This window comes from Phoca vitulina, unplaced genomic scaffold (genome assembly GCF_004348235.1).
Source record: "Phoca vitulina isolate PV1807 unplaced genomic scaffold, GSC_HSeal_1.0 scaffold11, whole genome shotgun sequence".
Taxonomy (NCBI): Eukaryota; Metazoa; Chordata; class Mammalia; order Carnivora; family Phocidae; genus Phoca; species Phoca vitulina.
Genome location: NW_022589714.1, coordinates 47,536,432 through 47,562,383, shown reverse-complemented (window position 1 = coordinate 47,562,383; position 25,952 = coordinate 47,536,432). Strand labels below are relative to the sequence as shown.

At 42.6% G+C, this 25,952-nt stretch overlaps 1 protein-coding gene and 1 pseudogene across 2 annotated transcripts in view; one reads left to right on the top strand and one right to left on the bottom strand.

Moving 5' to 3' along the window:
- UHRF1BP1 (UHRF1 binding protein 1) overlaps positions 1–25,886 on the top strand; it is a 62,789-nt gene extending 36,903 nt beyond the window's left edge. For both annotated transcript variants that reach the window (XM_032409981.1, XM_032409982.1), the window contains 13 exons: positions 6,154–6,240; positions 6,761–6,931; positions 7,323–7,462; positions 7,874–8,015; positions 8,275–8,468; positions 8,671–10,127; positions 14,471–14,667; positions 16,483–16,637; positions 16,726–16,876; positions 19,070–19,332; positions 19,783–19,891; positions 20,017–20,123; positions 20,730–25,886. In XM_032409981.1, coding sequence (XP_032265872.1) covers positions 6,154–6,240; positions 6,761–6,931; positions 7,323–7,462; positions 7,874–8,015; positions 8,275–8,468; positions 8,671–10,127; positions 14,471–14,667; positions 16,483–16,637; positions 16,726–16,876; positions 19,070–19,332; positions 19,783–19,891; positions 20,017–20,123; positions 20,730–20,855 — 3,299 coding nt within the window. In that variant the 3' untranslated portion in view covers positions 20,856–25,886. The remainder of the gene's footprint in view (positions 1–6,153; positions 6,241–6,760; positions 6,932–7,322; positions 7,463–7,873; positions 8,016–8,274; positions 8,469–8,670; positions 10,128–14,470; positions 14,668–16,482; positions 16,638–16,725; positions 16,877–19,069; positions 19,333–19,782; positions 19,892–20,016; positions 20,124–20,729) is intronic.
- Positions 2,047–3,926, bottom strand: LOC116635671 (annotated as a pseudogene).
- Positions 25,887–25,952: the final 66 nt, after the last annotated feature.

The following is a 25,952-nucleotide window of genomic DNA, read 5'->3' as shown; positions in this document are numbered from 1 at the left end:
TCAAGCAGAGTGTACTTTTTTCCTCCCCAGCATATCTTGGGCAATGCTGACCACTGGTATAACTTTTAGGAAAGTAAATTCAAGTATAGGAAACTCCAGGATTTTCAGATTTTTGAGTCAATTTAAATATTTTTTATGTGTAAATGCCCTCTTCCCAAGCAGAGAGGTTATGTTGTATTCTCATTATGCTTTTCATTCATTAGGACAGTTAGTATTACATAGACATATATGTTTATTCAAAATGAAAAAGGAATTGGACTCATTTTTTCCCTTCATGAGCCTTGGGGAAATCACTTAGCCTCTTGCTTAAGCTCTCTGAGTTTCTTCATTTGTGATCTTGAGTTAAATCATATATGACTCCTTTACCACATTGGTTGTTGTCACGCTCAACTGAAATGATATACTGAATCTGGAGGACCTTAATTATAGGCACATACTCAGTATTATTATCCCTCTGCTGCCTGTTCCTTTAATACCCTGTCTACATTTCCTTTATGGTCCCCTTTGCACCACCTCTTGGCTTGAGATGCTCTCATATAGTAGATTTTTCTCATGCTGCCTTATCCTTTCTGAAGGTTATGTCTGCCTCTTAATGACACCTAGACTGTTTCCTCAGGGGAACTTACCTTTTCTTCCTGGGGCTCCAAGCAGCATTGTCTCTCTTGCTTTGCTATTCTTTGGTGTTGAAGTGACTTCAGCCCCCATCTACTCCTACTCTGAGACAGCTAAAAGGAGCCGTGACAACATAAAGATTGCTTTTGCGACCATAAGAAATAAATTGCTCACTGGTTTGCCACCCACTTATTTTGGAAGTTCTTTCCTAAAATGATTATTATTTTGTTTGGTTGTTTCTTCCAAGTGTTACTCTAAATGCTTTGGGTTTTTTCTCTTGTTTTGTTTTGAATCCTTTCAGAGGTCTTTATTTAAGAGTGTATTATTGAGAGTTTCGTCCTCTTGCTTGATGAGGGGTATTTAGCACTGTCCTCTTCATATGGCCAGGACCCATAATCCACACTAAGATATGAATGACTAGCCTCCTCTGCAGCCCTCATGTATTTATTTATTAAACTAAATTAAACTACAAATCTGGAATTTAGGGAATTTTTGGATGAGATATTTTTAGATACAGGGATAACTCCCAACCTGCCTTACCCAGGTGTGGTGTATGACTCTGTTAAGGAGCAAGGAACAGAACAAGTTCTTGTGAATTTGACTCTTCTCCTGGGATCTGGGGAGAAAAGGGAAGGGAGAACTAGTGGTACAGAAAGGGCTGTACGATTCTCTGGAGTTGTTCTAATATGCAGCCACATATAACTACTGTTGGCTGATCCAAATTGAGATGGGCTGCAAATATAATATACGCATGGGATTTTGAAGATATAGTAGAAAACAAGAGTGTAGAATACCTTGATAATTATTTTCATATAGAGTGTATGTGGAAATTGATAAAATGTTGATTATATTCATTTAAGTAGTAGGTATTGTTAAAATTAATTTCACCTTTTTAAAGAACTTTTTTTCATATGGCTACTAGAAAATTTAAAATTACTTATGTGGCTCACATTATATTTCTAATAGATAGCATTGCTCTGGAGCTGTGTGTCCAGTATGGTAGCCAATAGCCACATGTGGCTGTTAAAATTAAGTAAACTAAAAAATTCAGTTCCTCATTTGCACCAGTCACATTTCAAGTACTCAGTACAATCTACAGACCATAAAAGATTTTCATCATCACAGAAAGTTCTTTTGGACTCTAGAGGGTCCTTAAAGGCTACATTTACGTTTTATTTATTTATTTATTTATTTATTTATTTATTTTTTAAGAATTTATTTATTTATTTGACAGAGAGAGACACAGCGAGAGAGGGAACACAAGAAGGGGCAGTGGGAGAGGGAGAAGCAGGCTTCCCGCCGAGCAGGGAGCCCGATGCGGGGGTCGATCCCAGGACCCTGGGACCACGACCTGAGCCGAAGGCAGACGCTTAACGACTGAGCCACCCAGGCACCCCTACATTTACATTTTAGATTTAGCTAGCTGGACTCAGTTTAGATGATTCCAGTTTTGTTGGCAACATCCAAAGCCTCATAGTCAGGAGCCAGTCGAACATATGCCTTCTCTCCATCAGGCCTGATCAAGGTGTTGACTTTTGTCACGTCAGTGTCCTAGAGCTTCTTCACAGCCTGTTTGATCTGGTGCTTGTTGGCCTTGACATCCACAATGAACACAAGTGTGTTGTTGTCTTCTATTTTCTTCATGGTTGACTCAATGGTCAGGGGGAACTTGATGATGGCATAGTGATCAAGCTTGTTTCTCCTGGGGGCGCTCTTTTGAGGATATTTAGGGTGCCTTTGGAGATGCAGTGTCTTGGGTTGTCGGAATTTCGGTGACGTGTGGATCTTCTTTTTTTTTGTGACTGTGGATGCCTTTCAAAAGGCCTTTGAAACCTTGGCTTTGGCTTTGGCTTTGGGAGAAGCAGGGGCTTCCTTCTTTGCCTTTGGTACCATCTTCGTGAAAGGGATTTACCTGCTTTTTCATTAAGGGACACCATAGCCTGGGATGTTGAGCCCTTGAGTAACATGCTTACCTTTCCCTTGGTATTGGAGGTGAAATTATTGGAAACTGGGTGGGTCCTCGGGGACAGCTTGGCTTGAGGTGGGGCAGCACTATCTCTTAAAATAAAATTGGAGCAGTGTATATTCCAGCCTTCAGAGAAGAGGTTAGTAGTTGATGGGGAAGAGTGTTGCCTGCCTCTTTTTAATTCTTTTTCCTTAGAATGAGGCCTGTGAGCCAAAAACTTTCTTTATCACTCTTAAGGCCATGCTGTCCTCATCCCACCAGCTCACTGGAGAATTTTAATTAGTCATTTATGGACACTATTTACCATTTATGTCCTTGTATGATTATGTGTTTATAATTAAATATGTTGGTAATTGGTAATTCTATTTGATTTTGATTTTAATTCTAGACCCTATTTTAATATGCTCAGTCTATGTAGTTTATTGTTCTTTTACATCTAAATAATTCCAATGGAGGGAGCATTGCTGTGAAACCCTCTACCTCCAGTAGCCTCAGTTATGCATTTTTAACTAGGATGGTATCACCCAACAGCAGTTGCAAATTGGCTCTTTCATTTTAAACAGCTTTATTGAGATCGAATTCACATTCCATACAATTCACGCATTTAGAATATACAACTCAGTGTTTTTTTTAGTATATTCATGGGGTTGTGCAATCTAATTTTAGAACATTTTTGCCCTCCCTAAAACAAATCATGTACCCATTAGTTGTCACTTTCCATTTTGCAGCTCTAAGGAACCACTGATCTTCCTTCTGTCTTGAGTTTTTCTATTCTTGACATTAAAAAATTGGCTTTGGTGAGGTGTGGGAGCAAAAAACAATCTTAGCTGTAACAATAGTTTGTGCCCTTCCAAAGCTTAACCCTGCATGACAAAATTTTATTCCTTGGTACTTAATTTCTTTCATTGGGTTTTCTTGGGTATCATGTGAGGAGCATTGACATTGAGTTCATGGAAGATACACAAAATATGGTGAATAGATGGCTGTGATTGGAGGACTTTCTCCCAATTGATTGCTTAATCTCAAAGTCATACAGTAGGAGGGGCCTTGCACATGCCTCCTGACTGCCTTTGGCTGCCTTGTCAGTGTTGTTATATTTGAGCCTCAGTGCTTTTGTGATTTGAACTTCAAGAATTAAATAAAAATAGTTTCTATTTTATTATTTAATTCTACAAGACATTCAGCAAATCATTCATTAAATGCAGAAAAGAAAAAATATTGACCCAGTCTGAATGAATACCTAGCAGCTAGATAAGCTAAAAGATTTTTTCTCATCAAGCAAAAGTTAAAAGTTAAGTTTACTAAGGGGTGCCTGGCTGGCTCAGTCGGTAGAGCATGTGACTCTTGATCTCAGGGTAGTGAGTTCAAGCCCAACATTGGGCATAGAGCTTACTTAAAAAAAAAAAAGTTCACTAAAATTAATTTTAAGAAATTTATTTAAATTTTCTGTTTTTTTGCTGAAAAATACTTTTGAATAATTAAAAATTTGGTTATATTGCTGTTGTGTATTTCTATAAATTGCTAATTTACATATATAATTTGATACATTATAATTTATATAATAAGTTTCATTAAAGGTTACTCAGCAAATATATTTATAAAGTTGTTAAATATTAATAGCTTTAAGTTTTTAAATTTCTTTTAATTTAAAAGAATTATTTAGTCTTTTGTTACCTTGCATTGAATAAAAGGAGTAAACTTTATATTTCTTCTTCTCTTTTTTTAAGATTTTATTTATTGGGGCACCTGGGTGGCTCAGTCAGTTAAGCATCTGCCTTCGGCTCAGGTCATGATCCCAGCATCCTGGGATCAAGCCCTGCATCGGGCTCCCTGCTCTGCAGGAAACCTGCTTCTCCCTCTCCCACTCCCCCTACTTGTGTTCCTTCTCTCACTGTGTCTCTCTCTGTCAAATAAATAAATAAAATCTTTAAAAAAAAAAGATTTTATTTATTTATTTGAGATAGAGCAAGTGAGAGCGAGCACGGGGTGGGGGGGTAGAGGCAGAGGGAGAAGCAGGCTCCCCATTGAGTAGGGAGCCCGACGTGGGGCTTGATCCCAGGACCCTGGGATCATGATCTGAGCCGAAGGCAGACGCTTAGCCAACTGAGCCACCCAGGCGCCCCTGTATTCATTCTTTTTATGTATAAAGCACAGACAGACATAGTACATAAGCAGATATATAGTATATCTGTGGTATGAAGATTTCATGAAGAGGCAATTATGAAAAAAATGTCTAAATAAGCTCCTTAGAGGTAGTGATAACGAACAAAAAGATTGAGAAGAAGGAACATGAGTGTAGGATGGTGATTAGTCCAGAACTTGAGGTGGTGAAATCCAGACTAGACGGAAATGTACCAGCTTATACCCAGAGGATCCCATGGTATTTCCCTTCACCCTAATAAGAGATAGAAATGTAGAACAGGGTAGGTCAGACAATATGCATATGTAGGAGAAGTAGTGTCTATTCTAACTACTCTACTAACAATTCTTAGAATGTAGTTGGAGAGGTAAGGTAGAAATAGGGAAAGTTTGGGGCGCCTTGGTGGCTCAGTCAGTTAAGCATCTGCCTTCGACTCAGGTTGGGATCGAGCCCCGCATCGGGCTCCCTGCTCAGCGGGGAGTCTGCTTATCCCTCCGCCTGCCGCTCCCCCTGCTTGTGCTCTCTCTCTCTGACAAATAAATAAATAAAATCTTAAAAAAAAAGAAATAGGGAAGGTTCATTCATTTAGTAAGAATTAAATGTAAATTCAAGATAAATATAATACAGTATTTGACTTGATGCTAAAAATTCCAGTTTACCTACAATATCCTGTATGTGTATTTTACAAATGTCCTTGTTAGTGCAGTGTTTTGGTGTTCCATGGTACTGTGTATGTATTTTATGTAGTGATTGTCTAATTAGCTCTGAGGCCAGGATATGAAAGGAAATAATGTGGGTTCTGTTTTGGGGGGAATTTGGCTTATGCCTCTGCAGGTGTTGGGCCGAGGAACAGCAATCCTAGCATTGTTAGGTTTGGGGGAACCAATCAGGATTTTAGAATGTGTCAGTGGGATACCTAGGATTGTAATTCCTGAACCCTGAGTTTTGCAGTTTCTTTTGCCTTTCTGGAAATCTGGCAGCCATTTACAGAGATAATGGAATATACCTTTTTTGGGTGTTGTCCGTTGACCATTATAAATCAAGAGAGGAGGGCCTCAGACTTGCAAATCACTTGACACCCTGGCCTTTCAGTTGCACTTGTGTATCAACCAGACTTTTTTTTTTCTTTTTTTTTTTTTTTTTTTTTGAGGAGGGGGGGGGGGGGCAGGGGGGGGGGGGTGGGGTGGGGGAGAGAGAAAGAGAGAGAGTCTTAAGCAGGCTCCACACCCAGCGTGGAGCTGGACGTGAGGCTCAATCTCACAACCGGGACAGAGATCATGACCTGAGCTGAAATCAAGAGTTGGTCGCTTAACGGACTGAGCCACCCAGGCGCCCTCAGGCTTTGGAACTGATGCTCAGAGGACTTAAGTACTTCAAGTGGTATTTAGGCTTCTTTGTTTCTTCTGCGTTGTTCACCTTTCTTTTTCTTTTATAGGTGTCTCTGCAAACAGACTCATGGGTGGTGCAATGCAGCTTACTTTCCGCAAGATGGCATTTGACTATTACCCCTTCCACTGGGCAGGTAGGACAATTCTAAATAGCAGCAGTTCTAGTGTGTCCCAGGTACCCGTGTATTGAGGACAGATTCTTGGGTTCATTCCTGACTGTCCAGCAGGAGGGTGCCAGGAGTTGCAGCTCAGAGGGGTGTTGGGAATAGCCCTCTTCAAGAAACTTGTCGGGTCTACTATTGATGATTCTTTATCAGTGATGGGAAGAAGTAGGAGGAGAGGCAGTGCTTGAGATGTTGCTTTTGACTCTATGCTCTGCCCCTTACTTCCACTAGTTTTAGAGCCTTCCTAGTAGTCCATGGTCAAAGATAGTGACAGTCAGCAGCTGGCCTTTTAGGGAACCTTAGGGAAAAATCACATATGGAATCCAGAAGAACTTGAGTGTTGTCACTAGATAATTTTTACTTACCCCAGAGAAATCTGGATTGGGGTGAGGGATCAGATTCTGAACTATGACTATACCAATGGAAGGGAAAAATCAGAATGTTGGATCATGATCTTGGACTGAAATCTTTTTGTTTCTTTGTTGCATAGGTGACAGCTGCAAACATTGGGTACGGCACTGTGAGGCCATGGAGACACGAGTCCAGTGGGCCCAGAAGCTGGTGATGGAATTTCAGAGTAAAATGGAGAAGTGGCATGAAGAGACGGGTCTCAAACCGCCCTGGCACCTGGGGGTAGATTCTCCCTTCAGGAGGAAAGCAGGTAGGTTACAAGGAGCTGGAGGACTCCCATTGCTTAGCCTGTTGCTATTTACTTTTGAATATCCAGTGAAGGTAAAGCACCGGACTAGCTAATTATCCCAACCTGATCCCATGGAAAGACATCAGTGACTTTTTTTCTTTACAGAGTCCTAGTTGTCTTTAGGACTAGTTGCAGTGTTGAGGAGAGGTTGTTGTCACCTTTATTCCAGAGACTGTGGCCTTGGTCTTAAGGAGAATACAATTTTTGAGTTCCTTCTAGGAGCTAGACAGTTAAGCTCTCTTTTCTACATATATATAGCCTTAGTGTCTTAGGATTTTTACTTTCCTAATTCTGTTAGTAATGAGAGTTGAATGTACCTGATTCTCTTTCCTACTTTCTTATTTTTATTTAGATTCTCTCTCCAGTCCTCGAAAGAACCCCGTTGAGAGAAGCCCCTCTCAGGGCCGACAGGCTGCCTTTCGGCCTCCAGCATGGAATCGCTTGCGCTCTAGTTGCCTGGTAATACGGGTGGATGACTTGGACATCCACCAGGTGAGAAGCCCAGGATGCAGGGAGACATGGTTGGAAAGGGGTGGAACAGTACATTTGGAAGGCAACAGGTGTGAAGAAGATTGTGGGATTCAGGGGCTGCTTCCCTCACTTCTGGGTGGATTGATAACACTGGTCTGTTTCTTTCTGAGCATGGATGGCTGCTGAGATCAGGACCTGGGACTCCCCCAGTTTCCTCTGATACCCTACTACCAACCTTCCCCTGAGAGCAGTGAACTTGCAGATAGTGGGAGCAGGTGCGAGAATGCCTGCAATACGTGTGAAAAGCCCTCTGCTCCCTGTGGTAGACTTTGCAAGGGTGGCAGTGGCTTTCTATGACCTCAGAGGAAATTGAGGGAATTCTATTCTGGATGCTGTACGGGTGCTAACAGCAACTTGCGTGTGGTTGTGTAGGTTTCTACGGCTGGACAGCCAAGTAAGAAGCCATCTACACTCCTTTCCTGTAGTCGGAAGCTTCACAATCTTCCCACTCAGGTCTCTGCCATTCATATTGAGTTCACAGAGTATTACTTCCCCGATAATCAGGAGCTTCCAGGTAAGCATCTGATCCGCTCACTTCTTATTGTTTAGCTCATGCTCTTCACATCTGCCAGCCTTGGGGCCACGGCTTGTATTCTCATTTGTCTCTAGGAATTTTAGGTGTTTGAGTTAGTTTAGCACACCTTTGTTAAAAACTCTGCCATGTAGAAATATGCACCTTTGCTTTCTTCGTAATAAAATGAGTATCAGCTGGTAAGTAGGAGTCGAGTTGCTACTCTGTACACGGCAATTCTTTTTTTTTTCCTGCTTTCCAGTTCCCTGTCCCAATCTCTACGTTCAGTTAAATGGTCTGACGTTTACTATGGATCCTGTCAGCTTGCTCTGGGGAAACCTCTTCTGCCTGGATTTATACCGCAGTTTGGAGCAGTTCAAAGCTATCTACAAGCTGGAAGATTCGAGCCAGAAAGATGAACACTTGGATATCCGACTGGATGCCTTCTGGTTGAAGGTAGAGGAGAGTGGGATTTTCATTCCCTTTTGGCATCCCTAGCTGCATTTCTCTCGTGGCTATAATCCAGGGTTCTGCTCTGTCCCTTTGATAGAAGTAAGAAAAACAGTATTGCGGCTCGGTCTTTTACACATGTATTAATAGCAGGTTGGGGAGCTACTCAGATGTCCATTCTGAATTGGGTTTCATTTTCTCTCTGAAGGTTAGCTTCCCGCTGGAGAAGAGAGAGCAGGCTGGGTTGCATCGTCCTCAGGCCCTCATCTTTTCTGCATCGGGCGTGACTGCCACCAATACACGTCATGCCCCACATTGTAGTTGTCCAGACCTCCAAAGTCTCTTCCGAGGTTTTGCGGCTGCTGAGTTCTTTCATTCCAATTATGTTCACTTTCCCAAGGTTCCAGGTGGCTTTAGCCTTCTGCACATGCTTTTTTTACATCATGCTTTCCAGGTGGATTCCCGCCTCCCTCAACCCAGTACCCTCCCTCCCCAGAGGCTTAAGGCTTCCCAGGATCTGTGGTCCATCCACTTCACCCAGATCTCCTTGGACTTTGAGGGAACAGAGAACTTCAAAGGCCATACCTTGAATTTTGTGGCCCCCTTCCCCTTGTCCATTTGGGCCTGCCTACCCCTCCGCTGGCAGCAGGCTCAGGCACGGAAGCTCCTTTTGGCCACAGAAGGGAGGCTGAAACCATCCGCTAGCTTTGGCAGTCCTGTCCATTCTGAGGCCCTTGCCCCTGATGCTGTGCCCCATCAAAGGTCAAAGACTGAGCATGATTTGAAAAGCCTGTCAGGCCTTACAGAAGTCATGGATGTTTTGAGAGAAGGCAGCAGTAGTGTGGACAGCAAAGGGCCTCTGACTGAGCTTGAGGATGCAGCAGATGTTCACATGCTTGTACACTCCCCTGCACATGTCCGCGTGAGGCTTGACCATTACCAGTACTTGGCTCTGCTCCGCCTGAAGGAGGTGCTACAGGGTCTTCAAGAGCAACTGACTAAGGACACAGAGGCCATGACTGGCTCTCCTCTGCGGGACCAGACAGCTTGCATTGGGGTCCTCTTCCCCAGCGCTGAGGTGGCTCTGCTCATGCATCCTGCCCCGGCGGCTGTTGAAGCTGACTCTGCAGTTTCAGATACCACCAGCCTCATTGATTCAGAGCTGTCTCCTTCAGAGGATAGGGAGCTGAAGTCTGATGCCTCCTCAGACCAGGGCCCAGCAAGCCCTGAGAAGGTTCTGGAGGACAGTGGCGTTGAAAATCTGGATGCATCCCAGGATAGGCCAGTGCCTCTCCATAGCAATGGAGAGCTACAGGATTCAGATCCTCTTGCACAGCAGGAGGTAGGGAAGGGCCATGAGGCAGTGGATTTCTTACAGGCCAAGAGACTGAGCAGAACCCAGGCATCCACCTCACCAGCTGTGTTGAAGCCCCCAGATGGCAGGGATACTGCTGTGAATGGACAGGCCGAGATCATCCCCTTGAAGAACATTGAGGGAGAATTGTCAAGTGCTATTCACATGACCAAGGATGCCACAAAGGAGGCTCTACATGCCACTATGGACCTCACCAAGGAAGCTGTGTCCCTGACTAAGGATGCCTTCAGTCTGGGCAGAGACCGAATGACCTCCACCATGCACAAGATGTTGTCCCTGCCCCCAGCCAAGTGAGTGGCTCTCTGCCTTCTTCATTCATGCTGTCTCCTCCTCCTAGCTCTGGTCGTTGGGCTTAAGGCCTCCTGCTGTGTGTACTGTTAGATTGGGAAGCACTGTGTAGTCCAGGGGATGGCATAGAATGGCCTCTCTAATGTACCAAAGCCTTTAATTTTCAGTGCTGCCTGAAGGGCAGTGGAAGAATTTTTAGGCTACTTAGAGGATATAGGTATACCAACTGGAGAGACTTATTTTTAAGACTACATCTAATTCTGTGATAGGGGAAGAACCAGAAATTGGATTTGCACATGCCTCCATGTAGCTTAGCCTATTCTTGGGCAGTTTCAAGTCAACATTTACTGCTTCATAGGATCTTCCCTCCTCTTTCACTGATTCACTATTATTGATACAGATATACTCTATGAGAACAATAATAATAATAATACTTGGCATCTGTATGATATTTTATTCTTTTTAGTGGCCTTTCACATAATATTTTGTTTGATTTGATCCCCACAGCAACCCCATGAGATAGCAATAGAAATTTGTATCCTCAGTTTATAGCTGAGGGAACTGAAGGATCAAAAAGGATGAGCCCATGGATCCTGTATCTTGTAGATAGAGAAGCTGGGGCTTTGTATTTGCTCTTTCTGGTACACCTTATCAATGTCTGCCAGAGTAATAGAGAAGGAAGAATTTCATGTGTTCATTCAACAAAAATTTTTCGAGCCCCTACTTTGTGCCTGGCTCTGTGTCAGACACTGAAGATACAGTAGGGAGTTAGCAGAAAAATACAGAAATGCATAATCAGAAGAGTGGAAAGGTATGGATTTTTCCATTGGTGCCTTGTGGTTTTAGGAATGATAATGAAGACTATGGGAAATCTTTGTTGGGATGCTTTGTGGTTTGGGGACCATGGTTTGAAGATCAGTGGCTTTGGAGCTTTGTCTAAGTGGATTGTGGGTCTAAGTGGGTCTCTAAGCAATGCCAGTGTTAGTACTTGCTAGGCACAGATAGCCTAGAAGGAAGGAGAAGGGAAAACTTGAAGGGATAAATGGTAGAATACTAGACAACACTTATGGAGTGCTTTCTGTGTATCAGGCACTCTCCTGAATGCTTACAATATTAATCCATTGAATTCTTGTAACAACCCTGGAAGGCAGGTAATAATATCAGTCCCCATTTTACACGTGAGGAAACTGAGTTCAGAGAGGTAAGAAACTTGCTCAGGATCACAGAACTCCTGAGTGGTGGGGTGAGGATTGAAAGCCTGGACTCCCAGTCACCAAATGTGCTGCTTTTTCTAAATGGAGATGGGAAAAGAGGAGAGGGGGTGATAAAGGGAAAAGAAAGGTGTGTGACACAAACCCTTTTTCAACCCCCAACCTTGACTTGCTGGTGGCCCAGTCCCATGGCCTCTTCTCAGTCCTCCCTGTCCTTGGCTCCTCGTGTCGGCCTTGCGGTTGTCCCGAACGCTTATAGCCCTGCGCGGCCCCTCACACTGCACTTCTCGGCAGGAGTCTTTCCTTCTTCCTTGGCTGCTGTCTTCTGCCTTCTGTCCTATAAACCTAACCGCTCCACTGCACTAGGCTGTCCGTATTCTGATCACTTTTATCATAATCTTTATGTTTTAAATTATAAAAATGATTTGTGTTCATTTTGTTGACAATGTAGGAAAAAAAGAATAAAGAAGAAAAAGTCACTTGTGACAACACAATGCAGAGATAGTCACTATTCACATTTGGATCTTTTTTCTTCCAATTTTTATACCTATATTTGGGTACCCATGTGAATGCTTATAGGTGTGTACACACATACGCTATACATGAATACTATTTTTACAATAATAGAATTATTTCTATATCATCTAGAAAATTTCCAGTTTTATTCACTTGATGTTTGTTTGTGAATCATTTCCCATTCATGAGGTACCTGAATACATAATTTTTAATTGCTCTATTGTATTCTGGCAAATGGATTTATCCTCATTTATTCATTCATCCCACTGTGGGGGGGGCTTTAGTGTGTTTCCAGTTTTTCTCAGAACCAAAGCTGTGTTAAATGCCCTTGTTTTTGTGAACATTACTCTTTATGCATATCTAAATCTTTAGAATGAAAACCCAGAAGTGGGTTATTATTGGGTCAAATGCTGCAAACATTTTTAAGGTTCTTGATGAATTTGCCAAACTTCAGGAAGGTTTATATCAGTGCATTTTTGTATACTTTCTCTCAAGGTTATTTTATTCATCTCCTTACCTCTGCTGTAGTCTATATTTCCGGTTCTGACTTTTCTCCCCTCCCCTGCTCTTCATCAAAAACCATCTACTGCATGTAGTTCCCCATGGATTTCCCAGGGGTGTGGCAAACCTCACATACATAAAACTAAATTCCCTATCCCTCCCTAGACCAGTTCTTTCTTTATTCAGTAGTATCATTCTCCTGCCTCTTCCAGTCATTTGTCAGATTCTGACTGTAATTCTAGAGCAGGGGTTCTCAGACCAAAGCGTGCTTCAGAATCATCTGGAGGGCTTCTTAAAACAGATTGCTGATCCCCACCCTTAGAAGTTTCTCATCCAGTAGGTCTGAGACAGGGCCTGAGAACATGCATTTCTAAGCCCCTTCCCTCCCCCCATTGATGCTGATGCTCCTACCAGGATGACACTTTGAGAACACTGCTTTAGGGAGTCTCATATCCCTTTTTGCTGTCTGTTCCTACATGTGGACTATTTCAGTAAATTATTAATTGATTTCCTCATTGGAGGTCTTTTCCTCACTAGCTTGTTTGAAAGAGCCTTAAAACACAGGTCTGATCTTATTATTTCCCTACTCTAAAATTAGGCTTTTCCCTTATACCCCCTGAATTTAGTTTGAACTTATTAGTGTGGCATAATCAATTATTGTGATATATTCCATATGGTACTTTGTGTTTTTTGTTTTTTAAGTAGGCTCCATGCTGGGGCTTGAACTCACGGTCCTGAGATCAAGAACTGAACTGAGACCAAGACTTGGACACTTAACAGACTGAGTGATCCAGGTGCCCCTCACTTTACAGTTTTTTAATAGACTGTTTTTTAGAAGAGTTTTAGGTTCATAGGAATTACTGAGCAGAAGGTACAGAGATTTCCCATATACCCCCTGTACTTTATAGTTTTAAAAGCACTTTCATATATAATCTTTTATTCAGATTTTTCTGTAATCTGGCTGCAACCCATGTGGTACAAAAGGGGGAAATAAACACTTAGCAAGAGTTAGGAGACTTGGGTTTTTCTTAATTCCATCTTTAACTATGACCTTGAGTCAGCTGCTTCTTTTATAAAATGGGGAGATTAAATAGGAAGATTAAAAGATCTTTAAAGGTTTCTTTTCACTCTATTGTGCCTTTTTAACTTTATCTTCCACTGCTCTTCCCAACAAAACCTAAGCTCTAGCTGCATTGAGCTACTGTCTCCAAAGGTACTTTTTGTTTTCTAGCTCCGTGCTCCATGTCTTTGCTCATGCTGTTTCTTCCGCATAGAATGCCCCTTCCCTGTTTCTTTCACAGCCCTCAAGGGCTCCCTCAAATGCCATCTCCTTCCACAGAGCTATTCCTGATACCCTTCTTCTCATCCTTTCCCCCCTTTGATATTGCCTAGCCTTTGGCTTTGCCTAGCCTCTGTCCCTCTCTTGTGGTGTGTGTGATTTACGCCCATACGATGGTAGGTTGTATCTGAATCTCCTCTCTCCTGATAGTTTATACATTCATTGAGGACAGAGGATGCCTTGTTCGTTATTTTATTCACTCCCTGTGATTCGTATGGTGCCTTATGTGCACAGGTTTTCCAGTAAATACTTGTGGAATGGATGTGGGTGGCTTCAGGTGTCATTCATTTGCACTGGGGCTGTAGGTAGTCAGTCTCGTCTATATATGGGATGACCTTGAATAAACTTGATATTTAATGTTGATATGGCAGAGCTACTTATGCAGTTTGAAATGCCAGATTCAGAAAGGCCAGCAGTTGAAAAATGGTGTGACCCCCTTACAGCAGATAATAGTTGACATCAAAGTTAATGTATAAATAACTATTTGGGTTGAAAGGGTTGGGCATTGCAAGACCCAAAACATATCTTCTAAGCCACATTTGTGTGTGTGTGTGTTTTTAAAGATTTTTTTATTTATTTTTGTGCACGCACGGTAAAGAGAGAGAGCGCGCGAGAGCGCACACACGACAGGGAGAGGGGCAGAGGGAGAAGCAGGCCTCCCGCAGAGCAAGGAGCCCAGTGTGGGGCTCCATCCCAGGACCCTGGGACCATGACCTGAGCTGAAGGCCCCTAACCGACTGAGCCACACAGGCGCCCATGGTTTTTATCTCTTAAACAGGGAGCCCATGGCCAAAATAGATGAGGGGGCGGCAGCACCACTGAGTGGAGGGGCTGCCCGACTCCGACTTTTCTCCATGAAGAGGACAGTATCTCAGCAGTCATTTGACGGCGTTTCATTGGATAACAGTGGCCCTGAAGACCGGATTTCCGTGGACAGTGATGGCAGTGATAGCTTTGTGACGCTCTTGGAGTCTGGTACGTGGAAGCAGCCAGGTGAAACTGAAGTCCAAAAAGGGTTCTTTCTGCTGCCTGTATACCAGCAGGATACAAAAGGAGCTGAGATTTGATAAAATAGATGTTTTCTTAACCAAAACCAAAAAAGAGAGAAATTTTAGTGGATTTGTAGCTCTGGCTTATCTACACATCTTCTAGGTTATTGGTTAGCACTTGACCTTCATCACAGAATGAGACTCAGACCAAAAGAGAGAGTGCTAGTCTTATAGCCATGTAGCTGTGGCAGGAGGATTAGTTTGGTGGCTGGTGCTTTTTGTTGGGTTTTTTTTTTTCCCCTAACTACGTATTTTATTGTTGGAAAATAGGAGCTTTTTCTATGATAAAATGAGTAACTATTAGGAATTAAATCATTCATTACTGGAAACTACACTGGTTCTTTCATGTTATTGAACCGGAGACTTTTTTAAATGGTCCCTTAAGAGTGTCTAAACGAAAATAAAGTAAAAAGAGAATGTACTGTTTCTTAAACTGGGTGGTGTGTACTCCTGTTTGCTTTGTTATTATTATGGAATATTGTGGAAAAATTCAAATATGTATAAAGGTAGATGGGATCAAACGATGAACGCTCATGTACCCATTACCTAGCTTCAAATATTAAGAACTCATGGCCATTCTTGTTTCATACATACTTCTGTTCACTTCCTTTCCTCCCATATTATTTTGAAGCAAATTCCAAACATAACATTTTATCCATAAATATTTTTATTATGCATCTCTAGAAAATAAACTTTAAAAACATTTGAAAAAAATGTAAATTGTGGCAAAGTATATATTACATAAACTTTACAATCTTAACCATTTTTAACTGTAATTGAGGAGCATTAAGTATCATTGTGCAGGGGCACCTGGGTGACTCAGTCATTAAGCGTCTGCCTTCGGCTCAGGTCGTGATCCCAGGGTCCTGGGATTGAGCCACGCATCGGGCTCTCTGCTCAGCGGGAAGCCTGCTTCCTCTCCCTCTCTCACTGTGTTTCTCTCTGTCAAATAAATAAAAAATCTTTAAAAAAAAAAAAAAGTATCGCTGTGCAACCATCACCACTATCCATCTCCAGAACTTTTTTCATCTCATAAATCTGAAAATCTGTACCTCATTCCCTTCTCTTCCAGCCCCTGGCGACCACTGTTCCACTTTGTATTCTGAATTTGACTATTCTGGGTACCTCATATAAATGGAATCACACAGTATTTGTCCTTTTTTTTTAAGATTTTATTGATTTATTTGACGGGAGAGAGACAGAGATAGAGAGAGAGAGCACGAGTGGGGAGGAGAGGGAGAAGCAGGCTCCCCACTGAGCAGGGAGCCCGATGCAGGCTCCATCCAAGGACCCTGAGGTCATGACCTGAGCTGAAGGCAGACACTTAACCAACCGAGCACCCAGGCACCCCAGTATTTGTCCTTTTATGACTGGCTTGTTTCACTTAACATAATGGCCTTAGGGTTCATTCACTTCATAGCACATGTCAGAATTTTCTTCTTTTTTAAAGCTAATACCCTATTGTATGTTTATACCACATTTTGTTAATCCGTTCATCTGTCTGTGGACACTTGGGTTGCATCCATTTGCAGACTTTTTTTTAATGTGACCAAATACCACTGTCCCATTTTTAAAAATCAGCAATTCTTTAAATTCATCAAATATCCAGTTTTCAAATTCCCAATTGTCTCATAAGTGTCATAAGTGTTTTTTTTTTTTCCACAGTTGTCATTGTTTTTAGAGATTGGATTTGAACAGAACTTTTTGATTTTCAAACTCATTTGTTGTCTTTCTTATGCAGAGTCTGGTCCAGAATCTCTTCCACCAGGAACTCTTCCAAATGTCTTGGACAGTGCTGGTGTCCAAGCGAGCCCTGTTGTGGATAGTTACGGCCAGGGGTCACCAGAGGCCAACAGTTCGGTCTCACCCAGTGGGGAAGACCTCAGCCTTCACCCGGTCAGCTGCTCTCCTTTCTTCTCTGCAGAGAGTAGGCTGTAGGCTAGAAGCTTGCGAGGCACTCAGCTAAGAAAGTATCCTTTTACAGGTCTCCGTTCTGGTCCTGAAGGTGAATGAGGTATCTTTGGGGATCGAGGTACGTGGTGAGGACCTGGCTGTAGCCCTGCAGGCAGAGGAACTGAGTGTCCAACAGCTGGGCACCGTGGGACTCTGGCAGTTCCTGCATGGACAGTGCTCAGGTGAGGATGGGGGCTGTTCTAGGGGAGCTGGGATTTATCTGGGGCAGCCCTAGCTTCTTGCTCCTGTCACTGGGCCCCAAGGGTAGCTGTCCTAGTGCCAAGCCCTTGGTCCTTCTCTCCAGCAGCCATTAGGAGGAGGAACTCCAGTCAAGCCTTCTTCTTGCAGGGGAACCTCCCAGAGCCCTTTCTGGGGCTTTGCATTCAGTAGGCTATTCACCATCTTCACTTCCCAGGTGCTCCTTAAGCTTATACAGGAGGCCACTGTCCACTTCTTCATTTGTGTAGCTGCTGACATCCAGCTGTATATGATCAGGGAATTCTGTCATTCAGATTCAATCCTTTGATATTTGTACTTTAGAAGATGACAGGAAGGGCGCCTGGGTGGCTCAGCCATTAAGCGTCTGCCTTCGGCTCAGGTCATGATCCCAGGGTCCTGGGATCGAGTCCCACATCAAGCTCCCTGCTTGGCAGGAAGCCTGCTTCTCCCTCTCCCACCCCCCCTGCTTGTGTTCCTGCTCTCGCTGTGTCTCTCTCTATCAAATAAATAAATAAAATCTTAAAAAAAAAAAAGATGATAACAGGAAAAATCTGGGCTTATGCTGCATTCTTCATTTCAAAAATATTTTTTAAAATATTGAGTAGAATTAACATAACAGTAAAAAATATAAGAAAGTATAAAGTAAAAAAAAATATTGAGTAGATACTAAGGAATACTTACAACATATATGTAAGGTATAAAGTAATAAAAATACAGTGAACCCATGTACACCACCACCTAGTTTAATAAACAGAATAGTACCATGAACTTTGAAGTCCCCAGGAACCCCGCTCCTGAATCTTCTTCTGCCTCTCACCTGTCATAAAGAATCACTCTCCTGAATTTTGTGTTTCTCATTCTGTTGCTTTACTTTACAACTCTTCTACATGTTTGTTATCAGTGTATTATTTAGTTTTGCAGGTTTTAGAGTTTTTCTAAATAGGATTATAGTCTGTATTCTTTCATGAGTGGCTTCTTTCTTTGATATTCTTCAAATTCTACTAGGTTGTTGAATTAGCTGTGATTCATTTTCATTGCTATATCATATTCTATTGTATAAATATTACTAGTTTTTGCTTTTTAAAAACAACTTTATTGAGGTATAATTTGCATTTATGAAATTTGCTTATTGTAAGTATACAATTTGATAAATCCTAACAAGTTTACAGAGTTGTGCAACCATTACCATCACCCCTAAAATATCCCTTGTACCCATTGCTTTATTTACTTCTCTATTCTTAACAGACATTTGGGTTGTTTCTGGGTTTTTTTGCTATATCATATAGGATTGCCTTGAACATTCTTTTTTTTTTAAAGATTTTATTTATTTATTTGAGAGAGAGAGAGAGAGCATGAGTTGGGGGGGAGCAGCAGAGGGAGAGGGAGAAGCAGGCTTCCTGCCGATTAGGGAGCCCAATGCGGGACTTGATCCCAGGACCCTGGGATCATGACCCAAGCTGAAGGCAGACGCTTACCCAACTGAGCCACCCAGGCGCCCTGCCTTGAACATTCTTGTACACGTCTCCTGGTATGTAAGAGAGTTTCTCCGGGGTTACATTCCTGAGGATATAATTTCCAGGGCATTAGGGTAGGTGTAGCTTCAACTTTACTAGGTAATGCCAGTTTTTTTCCCAAAATACTGTGCCAATTTGCAGTTATATAAGTTATTTCATATCCTTGGCTACACCTGTGATAGTTCTTTATGGAGTTTTGGGGAGATTAGCATGGATCCTGCGTGGCTTTATCAGAAATGAGAACACCAAGACTTGGAGAAAGAAGAGATGTTCAAATTTAGCAGAGTTGAGGGTCCTGTGTTTTAAGAGCTTTCCCTTGGCCTTTAGCCCAGTGTCTCAGATTTATAACAAGGCCAGCTTTTTATTGATCCTTGACTTCCCTTCCACCATGAGAGGCATGATAGCAAAAGCCCAGTCTTTGCAGTCAGTCATGGTTGCCTGCATTCAAGTCCTGTCCTTGCTACTTACAAGCTGTTGAACTTTGGGCAAGTTATTTTCTGTGCCTTAGTTCCTTCATCACTAAAATGGGAATGATGATAATACTTTTGGCATAGGGTTGTTATGAATATTAAATATATGTAAAGTGCTTAGAATAGTCTCTGACTCATAATTAATGTTTTCTTTCTGTCTCTCTTCTCAAAGGTACAGGCTTTCAGGAATCCTCAGCTTTGAAGACTGACCACATCAGGCCAGCTGTGGGCCTTCGCTTTGAGGTGGGGCCTGGTGCAGCTGTTCATTCCCCACTGGCCGCACAGAATGGCTTCCTGCATTTCTTGCTTCGAGGCTGTGACCTTGAGCTGTTCACTTCGGTGCTCAATGGCCTGGGGCCCTTCTTGGAGGATGAGGAGATCCCAGTGGTAGTTCCCATGCAGATTGAGCTCCTGCACTCCAGGATCACCCTAAAGGTGAGAGGAGCTTTGGGATTTTACCCTAGACTTCGCCAGGCAAGGAATTTTGGCAGTGATAGCTATACACTTCTTCCCTTGTCATGGTCCAATGTGGTGAGGATCAAGTGAGTAAATGCATATTAGCATTCTTAGTGAAGGTTGTAGTAATACATAAATGTGTGTTGTATCAAAGTGTTCTGGATTTAGGTGAGGAGACCTTGTCACTAGCCCTGACCTTGTCTCTGGCATGCAGCATGACTATGTATAAATAAGCCCATTAGGTTATCTGGTCCTCAGTTTGACCATCTCTAGAATAGGAGAGACTCAGTTCTGCTTCTCTACCTTGCAAGAATGTATGGATACATGATGGCATAACACTGCTTCAGGCTGGATGGTAGAAGCAAGGGTTGTTACCTGAATTGCTCTGAGCTGGTTGGGGGCATCATGTGGGTTCCCTCTTCCCTGCAGGATGATACCCCCCCCATCTATCCGACATCTCCAGGCCCTATCCCCATCACTTTGGCCACGGAGCACCTTGTGCTGAAGCGGGGTGATGATGGTGTGTTCCACATAGACGGTGAGTTGGGCTCGTCAGCCTCCTGGCTTCTCTGCCTTTTTTCTCCCATAAAGGGATAGATGATAACTAGGAATTGTTTGCATGTTGGCAGGAGTTTGTCATTTAGAACCTTTACTTTTTTCCAGTTGCTGCTCAAGACAGACCATCATCTGAAGGACCTAAAAGTGAGAAGAGGCAGCCCCCCGAAGAACAGATGTTTCTGATGCCCACAGAAGAAGCTTTTGGACAGCAGGTGAGGACCCAACTGAACAGTACTTTTCCCACAGACCCTTAGTGGCTGTAATTACAGAAGCTGGTAAAACTCAGAGGGCTGAAAAGGTTGTCTGTGCTGTGTATAGCTGGCTGGTTTGGGCTCCTGTCACCTAGCAGCAACTTCTAGAAGTGCTTACTAGGGGATATAAGTCAGGAACTGTAGGTGAATGGTTGCTGATCATATATTCTACTGTTGCTGTCCTTATAACTGATGAACTCTGAAGACAGGATTAGGCTTTTATTTTTTTTAAAGATTTTATTTATTTATTTGACAGAGAGAGACAGAGAGAACAGGAACACAAGTAGGGGGAGTGGGAGAGGGAGAAGCAGGCTTCCAGCTGAGCAAGGAGCCCGATGCAGGGCTCGATCCCAGGACTCTGGGATCGTGACCTGAGCCGAAGTCAGACGCTTAATGACTGAGCCACCCAGGTTGCCCCAATTAGGCTTTTAGAAAGATCTGGTTGTATTCTCTTGATCAGTAACCAAATTTGTGGATTTTTCTGCTTGAACTCTGAGTTCTTGTTCCCTTATCAGGTTTTTGCAAGGCATGTTATTTATTAACTGTAAATTTGTTATTGTTCCCCAGGTGAAAGAATTGCCTACCCTACAAAAGGAACTCATAGAAACTAAACAAGCATTGGCCGATGCCAACCAGGAGAAAGAAAGACTGCTTCAGGAGATTAGGAAATATAACCCCCTCTTTGAGCTCTGATAGCAGTGGCTCAGCCGTCTTACCAAGGAGAGAGGAGATCACCAGCAATAGCACCACCTGTGACAGAAGGCACCGGCCAGCACTGAAGAAGTCTGCTAAGGATGCCAGAGGGCCTGGGAAGTGCTCAGCCCACTCGTTGGGGTGTCCTTTCCACCAGCTGTTCTGACTTGGGTGGAAGACAGGGCAAAGCATGGCCACGTTCTAGGAAATTGGGGGCAGCTTTGCGTGTGGCTCAAGCATCATGTCTTGCCTACATAAAGCCTTCTGGCTCTCTGCACACTAGGTGGAATCTTGTCGACACTGTCGGGCCATTTCACCACCTGGTTTCATGGCAGAGACATTTGCTTTCTCTACAACCTGTGTGAACAAGAGAAAGTACCCACCTCCTCAGTCACCCGCAGAGCCACCAAAGATTCTACGTCCCAGAGCTTCCTGTAGCAGACCTGAAAAGTCCTCGGCCTGAGCTTTGGCCATGATAGTAGAGTGGAACAGGAAATAGCCAGCGAGGCGGGAGCCAGGAGAGGCACAAGAGTAAGGGAGACCTGGATGCCGCCTTTTTTTGGAAAGGGAGCCAAGCTCATGCCATCTTGGCTGATACTACAATCAGATTTTTCAGGGTTAAGGTTCTTTTCTGTTACACTTCATCATTGTGATGCTGTGGTAGAAAGTAAACAGTAGTGGCTCAGTTGTATCTTTCCCTTCTATAACATTATTTGAAATTTAAATCAATATTCACTGAGCTAGGCTGAAGGTATGACGTGGTAAGAATCACTAGGGGAGCCTGTGCTGAGCCCACTGTTGCCTGCCCAGAGGCCTGCCTGCCTTCACAGCTGCGCTTCAGGACTGATTCCTCTGTCTCCCCGGGCTCCCGGCACGTCTGCTCTCCCAGCACTGGGACTTTCTACCAGCACTCTCCTTTGCACTTGGTCATTTGGGAGCTGAAAATGTGTTTTAAACTGTAACGTAAACTTCTCAACTTGTTGCCTCTCATACTCCTCTATCACTGTGGCTTTTTAAAATCATGTAATTTTGACTTAAGTAAAAAAACAAAACAAAAATCCTTCAACCTAGCTAGGCTTTCCCCTTGCCCCATGAAAGAACGATTTTCCCCCTTTCTTTCCTAATTCTTCCTCAGCATTCTACCTTCATCCATACTGCTCTGTAATATACTTCAAGCTGTGTTGATTGGACAGAAGCTCATCAGCTAACTCACCTTCAATTGGCAAGATGGTAAAATGAGTGATTTACTGGTGTCACTGAAGTCTTAATCACACATGACATATTGGAGGAAAGATAAATATTTTCCTTTATGGGAAATCATGCCTGACTTGCATATTCTAGTTTTTTTGAGGATAAAAAGAAACATGCATTCAAGAAACAACAAGATATAATTTGTTCAGACTTCTAAAGAACTTTTGTCAAGGTTCTTCACTTAAAGCAACTTTAAAAACACCAGTTACTATGAGATACGGGAATACTTTGTCGTGCTTAGGAAACAACTTAGAGACTTAAGAATAAACATCTTTTTGGAGATAATGCTAACAGGGGAAGTTCCCTGTGGGTGGATGCTTGGTTTAACCTTACTTAGGATTTTTATAAATTACCTGGAAGTAGGAAATTATGCAGTCGAATGTCACTACTTTCAGGCAGTGAAAGGTAAACCAGAAGGGATTTAAAAAAAAAAAGCAAAACCACAGAAGGCCCACAAGCCTGGCTGTGACGACACAGGAAAATGACAGGTGAGGTTCAGTCTAGGGAAGTGTAAAGTAATAGAAGAATCAGCAAGGCAGCAAGCTCTGCTAGAACTCCGCAAGGTAACCTAACCATTGCTGAGGGGAAGGAGGGGTCAGTGTGCTGGCTGCTCTGGCTCAAAGCCCGACTGCACCATCAGGAAGGGCTCATGGAGACAACACAGAAAACAGGACCTCATAGAACACCATTTTAATGGCTTACATTATCTATGCACTTCTAGTGACCTTATTTACAGAATATATGGTAAAGGGACGAAAGGTCCAGATAATAGCAAAAATTATCAGGGAGTGGAGATACTTCCACATGAGGACACAAGTTTAAAATGTTAGCTCCAACTCTGGAAAGATAAAAGCTGAGGGTAGTGTGAGATCAGATACCTGGTCAAGAGGAGGGACATGCTCACCAAGTCCTGATATTCTAGCTCTGGGGCTCAACCTCATAGCCTTAAGTACAAGAAAGCACTTCTCCTGGCAAATCAGAAACTTAAAGAGCTCATTGTCCGAGAAGTGATGCTGGCAGAGGCTGTGTTTGGGTGGCAAAGGTTTAAGAGGAATCCTTGTATAATGGCCTTCCAACGGAATTATGGAAAACTAGGGCTATTTGGTGAAACACAGTGAGACGGTAACTGTGTTCCTCCACACACTCCCCCTTAGTGCTCCTTCGGAAGGCATAGTGTTGAACAAAATGGATCACTCGTCCTCTCAAGTATGGCCTTTCTAATGTTCTTAGAGGAGGCCTTGCGGAAGGAGATCAGTAGCCAGAAAATAGAATTATTCAAACTTAGACTCACCCGAATTGGTTTAAAATCACATTCTGATTCTTTTTCCCTCCCCTCCTCCCCCCCACCCTACCCCCACCCACACCATGTCCCTCTGGTATCCCTCCATGCAAAGAAAATGCCTAATGGGCATTGCTTGGTATACCTTCACTTTAAGCTTGTGCTTGCTGGTCAGCGATACAAACAAATCTGGCAAACATCCAGGCTAACCCCTTTAATGGCCAGAGTTCAGTCAGGTTTCTAGGCTCTCTGGAGTTCTTGTCCATGTGACAGATGGAGCCCTAGAATTTCTGACTTTCCTACGTGGCATCCTTGGCTATTGTGTCTTGAAATCCTCCTGCAGAAAATGTGGTATAGGGGTCATTGTCCCAGGAAATTTTAGTTAACAATCATCTTGTGTAACTTCATACTCCTGTTCGCTGGGGGAAAGACTTGCATAATGAAGAAATGTGAACTGGTTGGTAGTTCTCAGGATAAATGTAAAGAAAAAAAAGGAAGGAAAATAGTACTTTGGACTGCTTATGATTTCTGCCTTGGAGCTCTAAGACTCTGTGAACAAGAAATAACAATACCTCAAGAAAATGTCTGGAGTGATAGCACCACTATCCCTCAAAGACCTCAGCTGCTGCACATCACCATTTCAGCTGTGAAACATTTCCAACTATGTATCATCTATGATTGTCGAGATTTCCCGTTTACATGGATGTACTGGAGGTAGGCTTTAGTTTAAATATCTCTTAGCTGAGCTGCAGGGATGGTTATTGATCTCAAATTTTTCAACTCACTGGAATAATTAACCTCATTTCTTTGACTTAAGACTGAAGGAATGGGTTCTATTCTTGTGACGGCTGCTTTTGCTGTATTCTGTAATCTGACCCTCATTTTGCCACAGTCCTCAGACTTGATGTACCCTTTCATGGTTCTCAAAGGAACAGTTTCTGTGTACGGAATATACAAGGGATAAACACTACCCCTCAACATACCCCAGAATTTAAATGCTCCCATTTAACCCATTTACATTAGTTTCCCCTTAGCCTAGTTCAGGGGGGTAGTGGAAAGCAGGTCGTTTCAAGTATTGCCATAGTGATATGGGAATCTGCCATTCTAAACCTTTACACTAAGGGTTAGTTTTTTCTCATTTAATACTTGCCTAAACTTCTAAAATCAGTTACAGTAACATCACAAAACTGTGCAAACGAACATTGCTGCACTGCTAGTAGAATGACATTTGGTTATTTGAGAACTGCAAAAGCTGTCCTGACCTTGTGATTTACCGTAGTCATTACCATTTCGAGAGAAGCTGGTGTGATGTACCATCCTTCCAGAGACTACAGCCCTCACCTAGATCTTCTCCTGCCTTCTACTAGAGTAGGAATATTCCCATTCACCTCTGGATAGGTATGGGTGGAAGCTGTTGTTGAGTGGGGATTATTTTCCCTATCTCTCACAACAGACACAAGGAGAAACACTCTTGGAGAACCTTAAAATGTGAGGCTTTGCTAAATGGCTAGACTCGTGATGTGATCTTTCTCCCTTGTTACTTATAAGTTTCAGCCTTATCCAATATGTCAAATTGCAATAGGTGTAGTTCCTATAATTGTTAAAAAAAATTTGTTAGAGCTGAGAGACTATCTGCCTTTTTTTCTCCCCCCTTAGTTTATTATCTGGTTAAGATTTAGCCTGAGTCTTACAACATTTCTTTGTGGAATGTCCCACTGAAGTGTCTTCTTCACTAGCTAAATATATGTTTAAAGCCATGGGTTTTAATGTAAGATACTCAAAGTCGGATTTACTGTACTTTGTGAGTCCAAGCTGTTTCCCCTCCATCAGGGTGCTAAACAGAACTGGCATCTTTTAAGACATGCTCAGGAAAGCTTCAAAAGAGAACAGCTTCAAAACTCTTCTCCCTATGACACTGAATGACAGAGGAAAGAATTCTTGGGGATTGCCAATTATATACAGTAGCCTTATTACTTCTAATCACTGTCAATAAAAGGTCACTCCATTCCCCTCTATTTGAGGAAAACAATGAGAATGTATCTGATGAACTGGAATACTGGTCAGTGTTGGGAAATTTTAATGTTGCATTATCTAATCAAACCTTGAGTGTACTGGTTCTGTGAACCACCTGAAAAAAGCAAATTAAACTTACTAAACACTGGTTGTGGTATCTCTCTTTATAGGAACCTGAAATATATGGGCTTTTACATTATTTTTAAGTGGTTTAAGTACTCTTTTATGAGAGAAAATTTTAATGGTCCTAACAGAAACTGGGGACTAATTTTATTCTGACACCGGAGAAGAATGGTGAACTTCTCCCCATTCCAACCAGCTAGACAGAAAATGAACACACATATGGCACGTTGGAAAACAGTTTAATGATGACTCACCAAAATCCATAGAACTTTACATGTTTACAGGGACAAACTTTTCCACTACTCTTTTTTTTTTTTTTTTTAAAGATTTTATTTATTTATTTGAGACGGAATGTGAGAGAGAGAGAGCACATGAGAGGGGGGAGGGTCAGAGGGAGAAGCAGGCTCCCTGCCGAGCAGGGAGCCCGATGC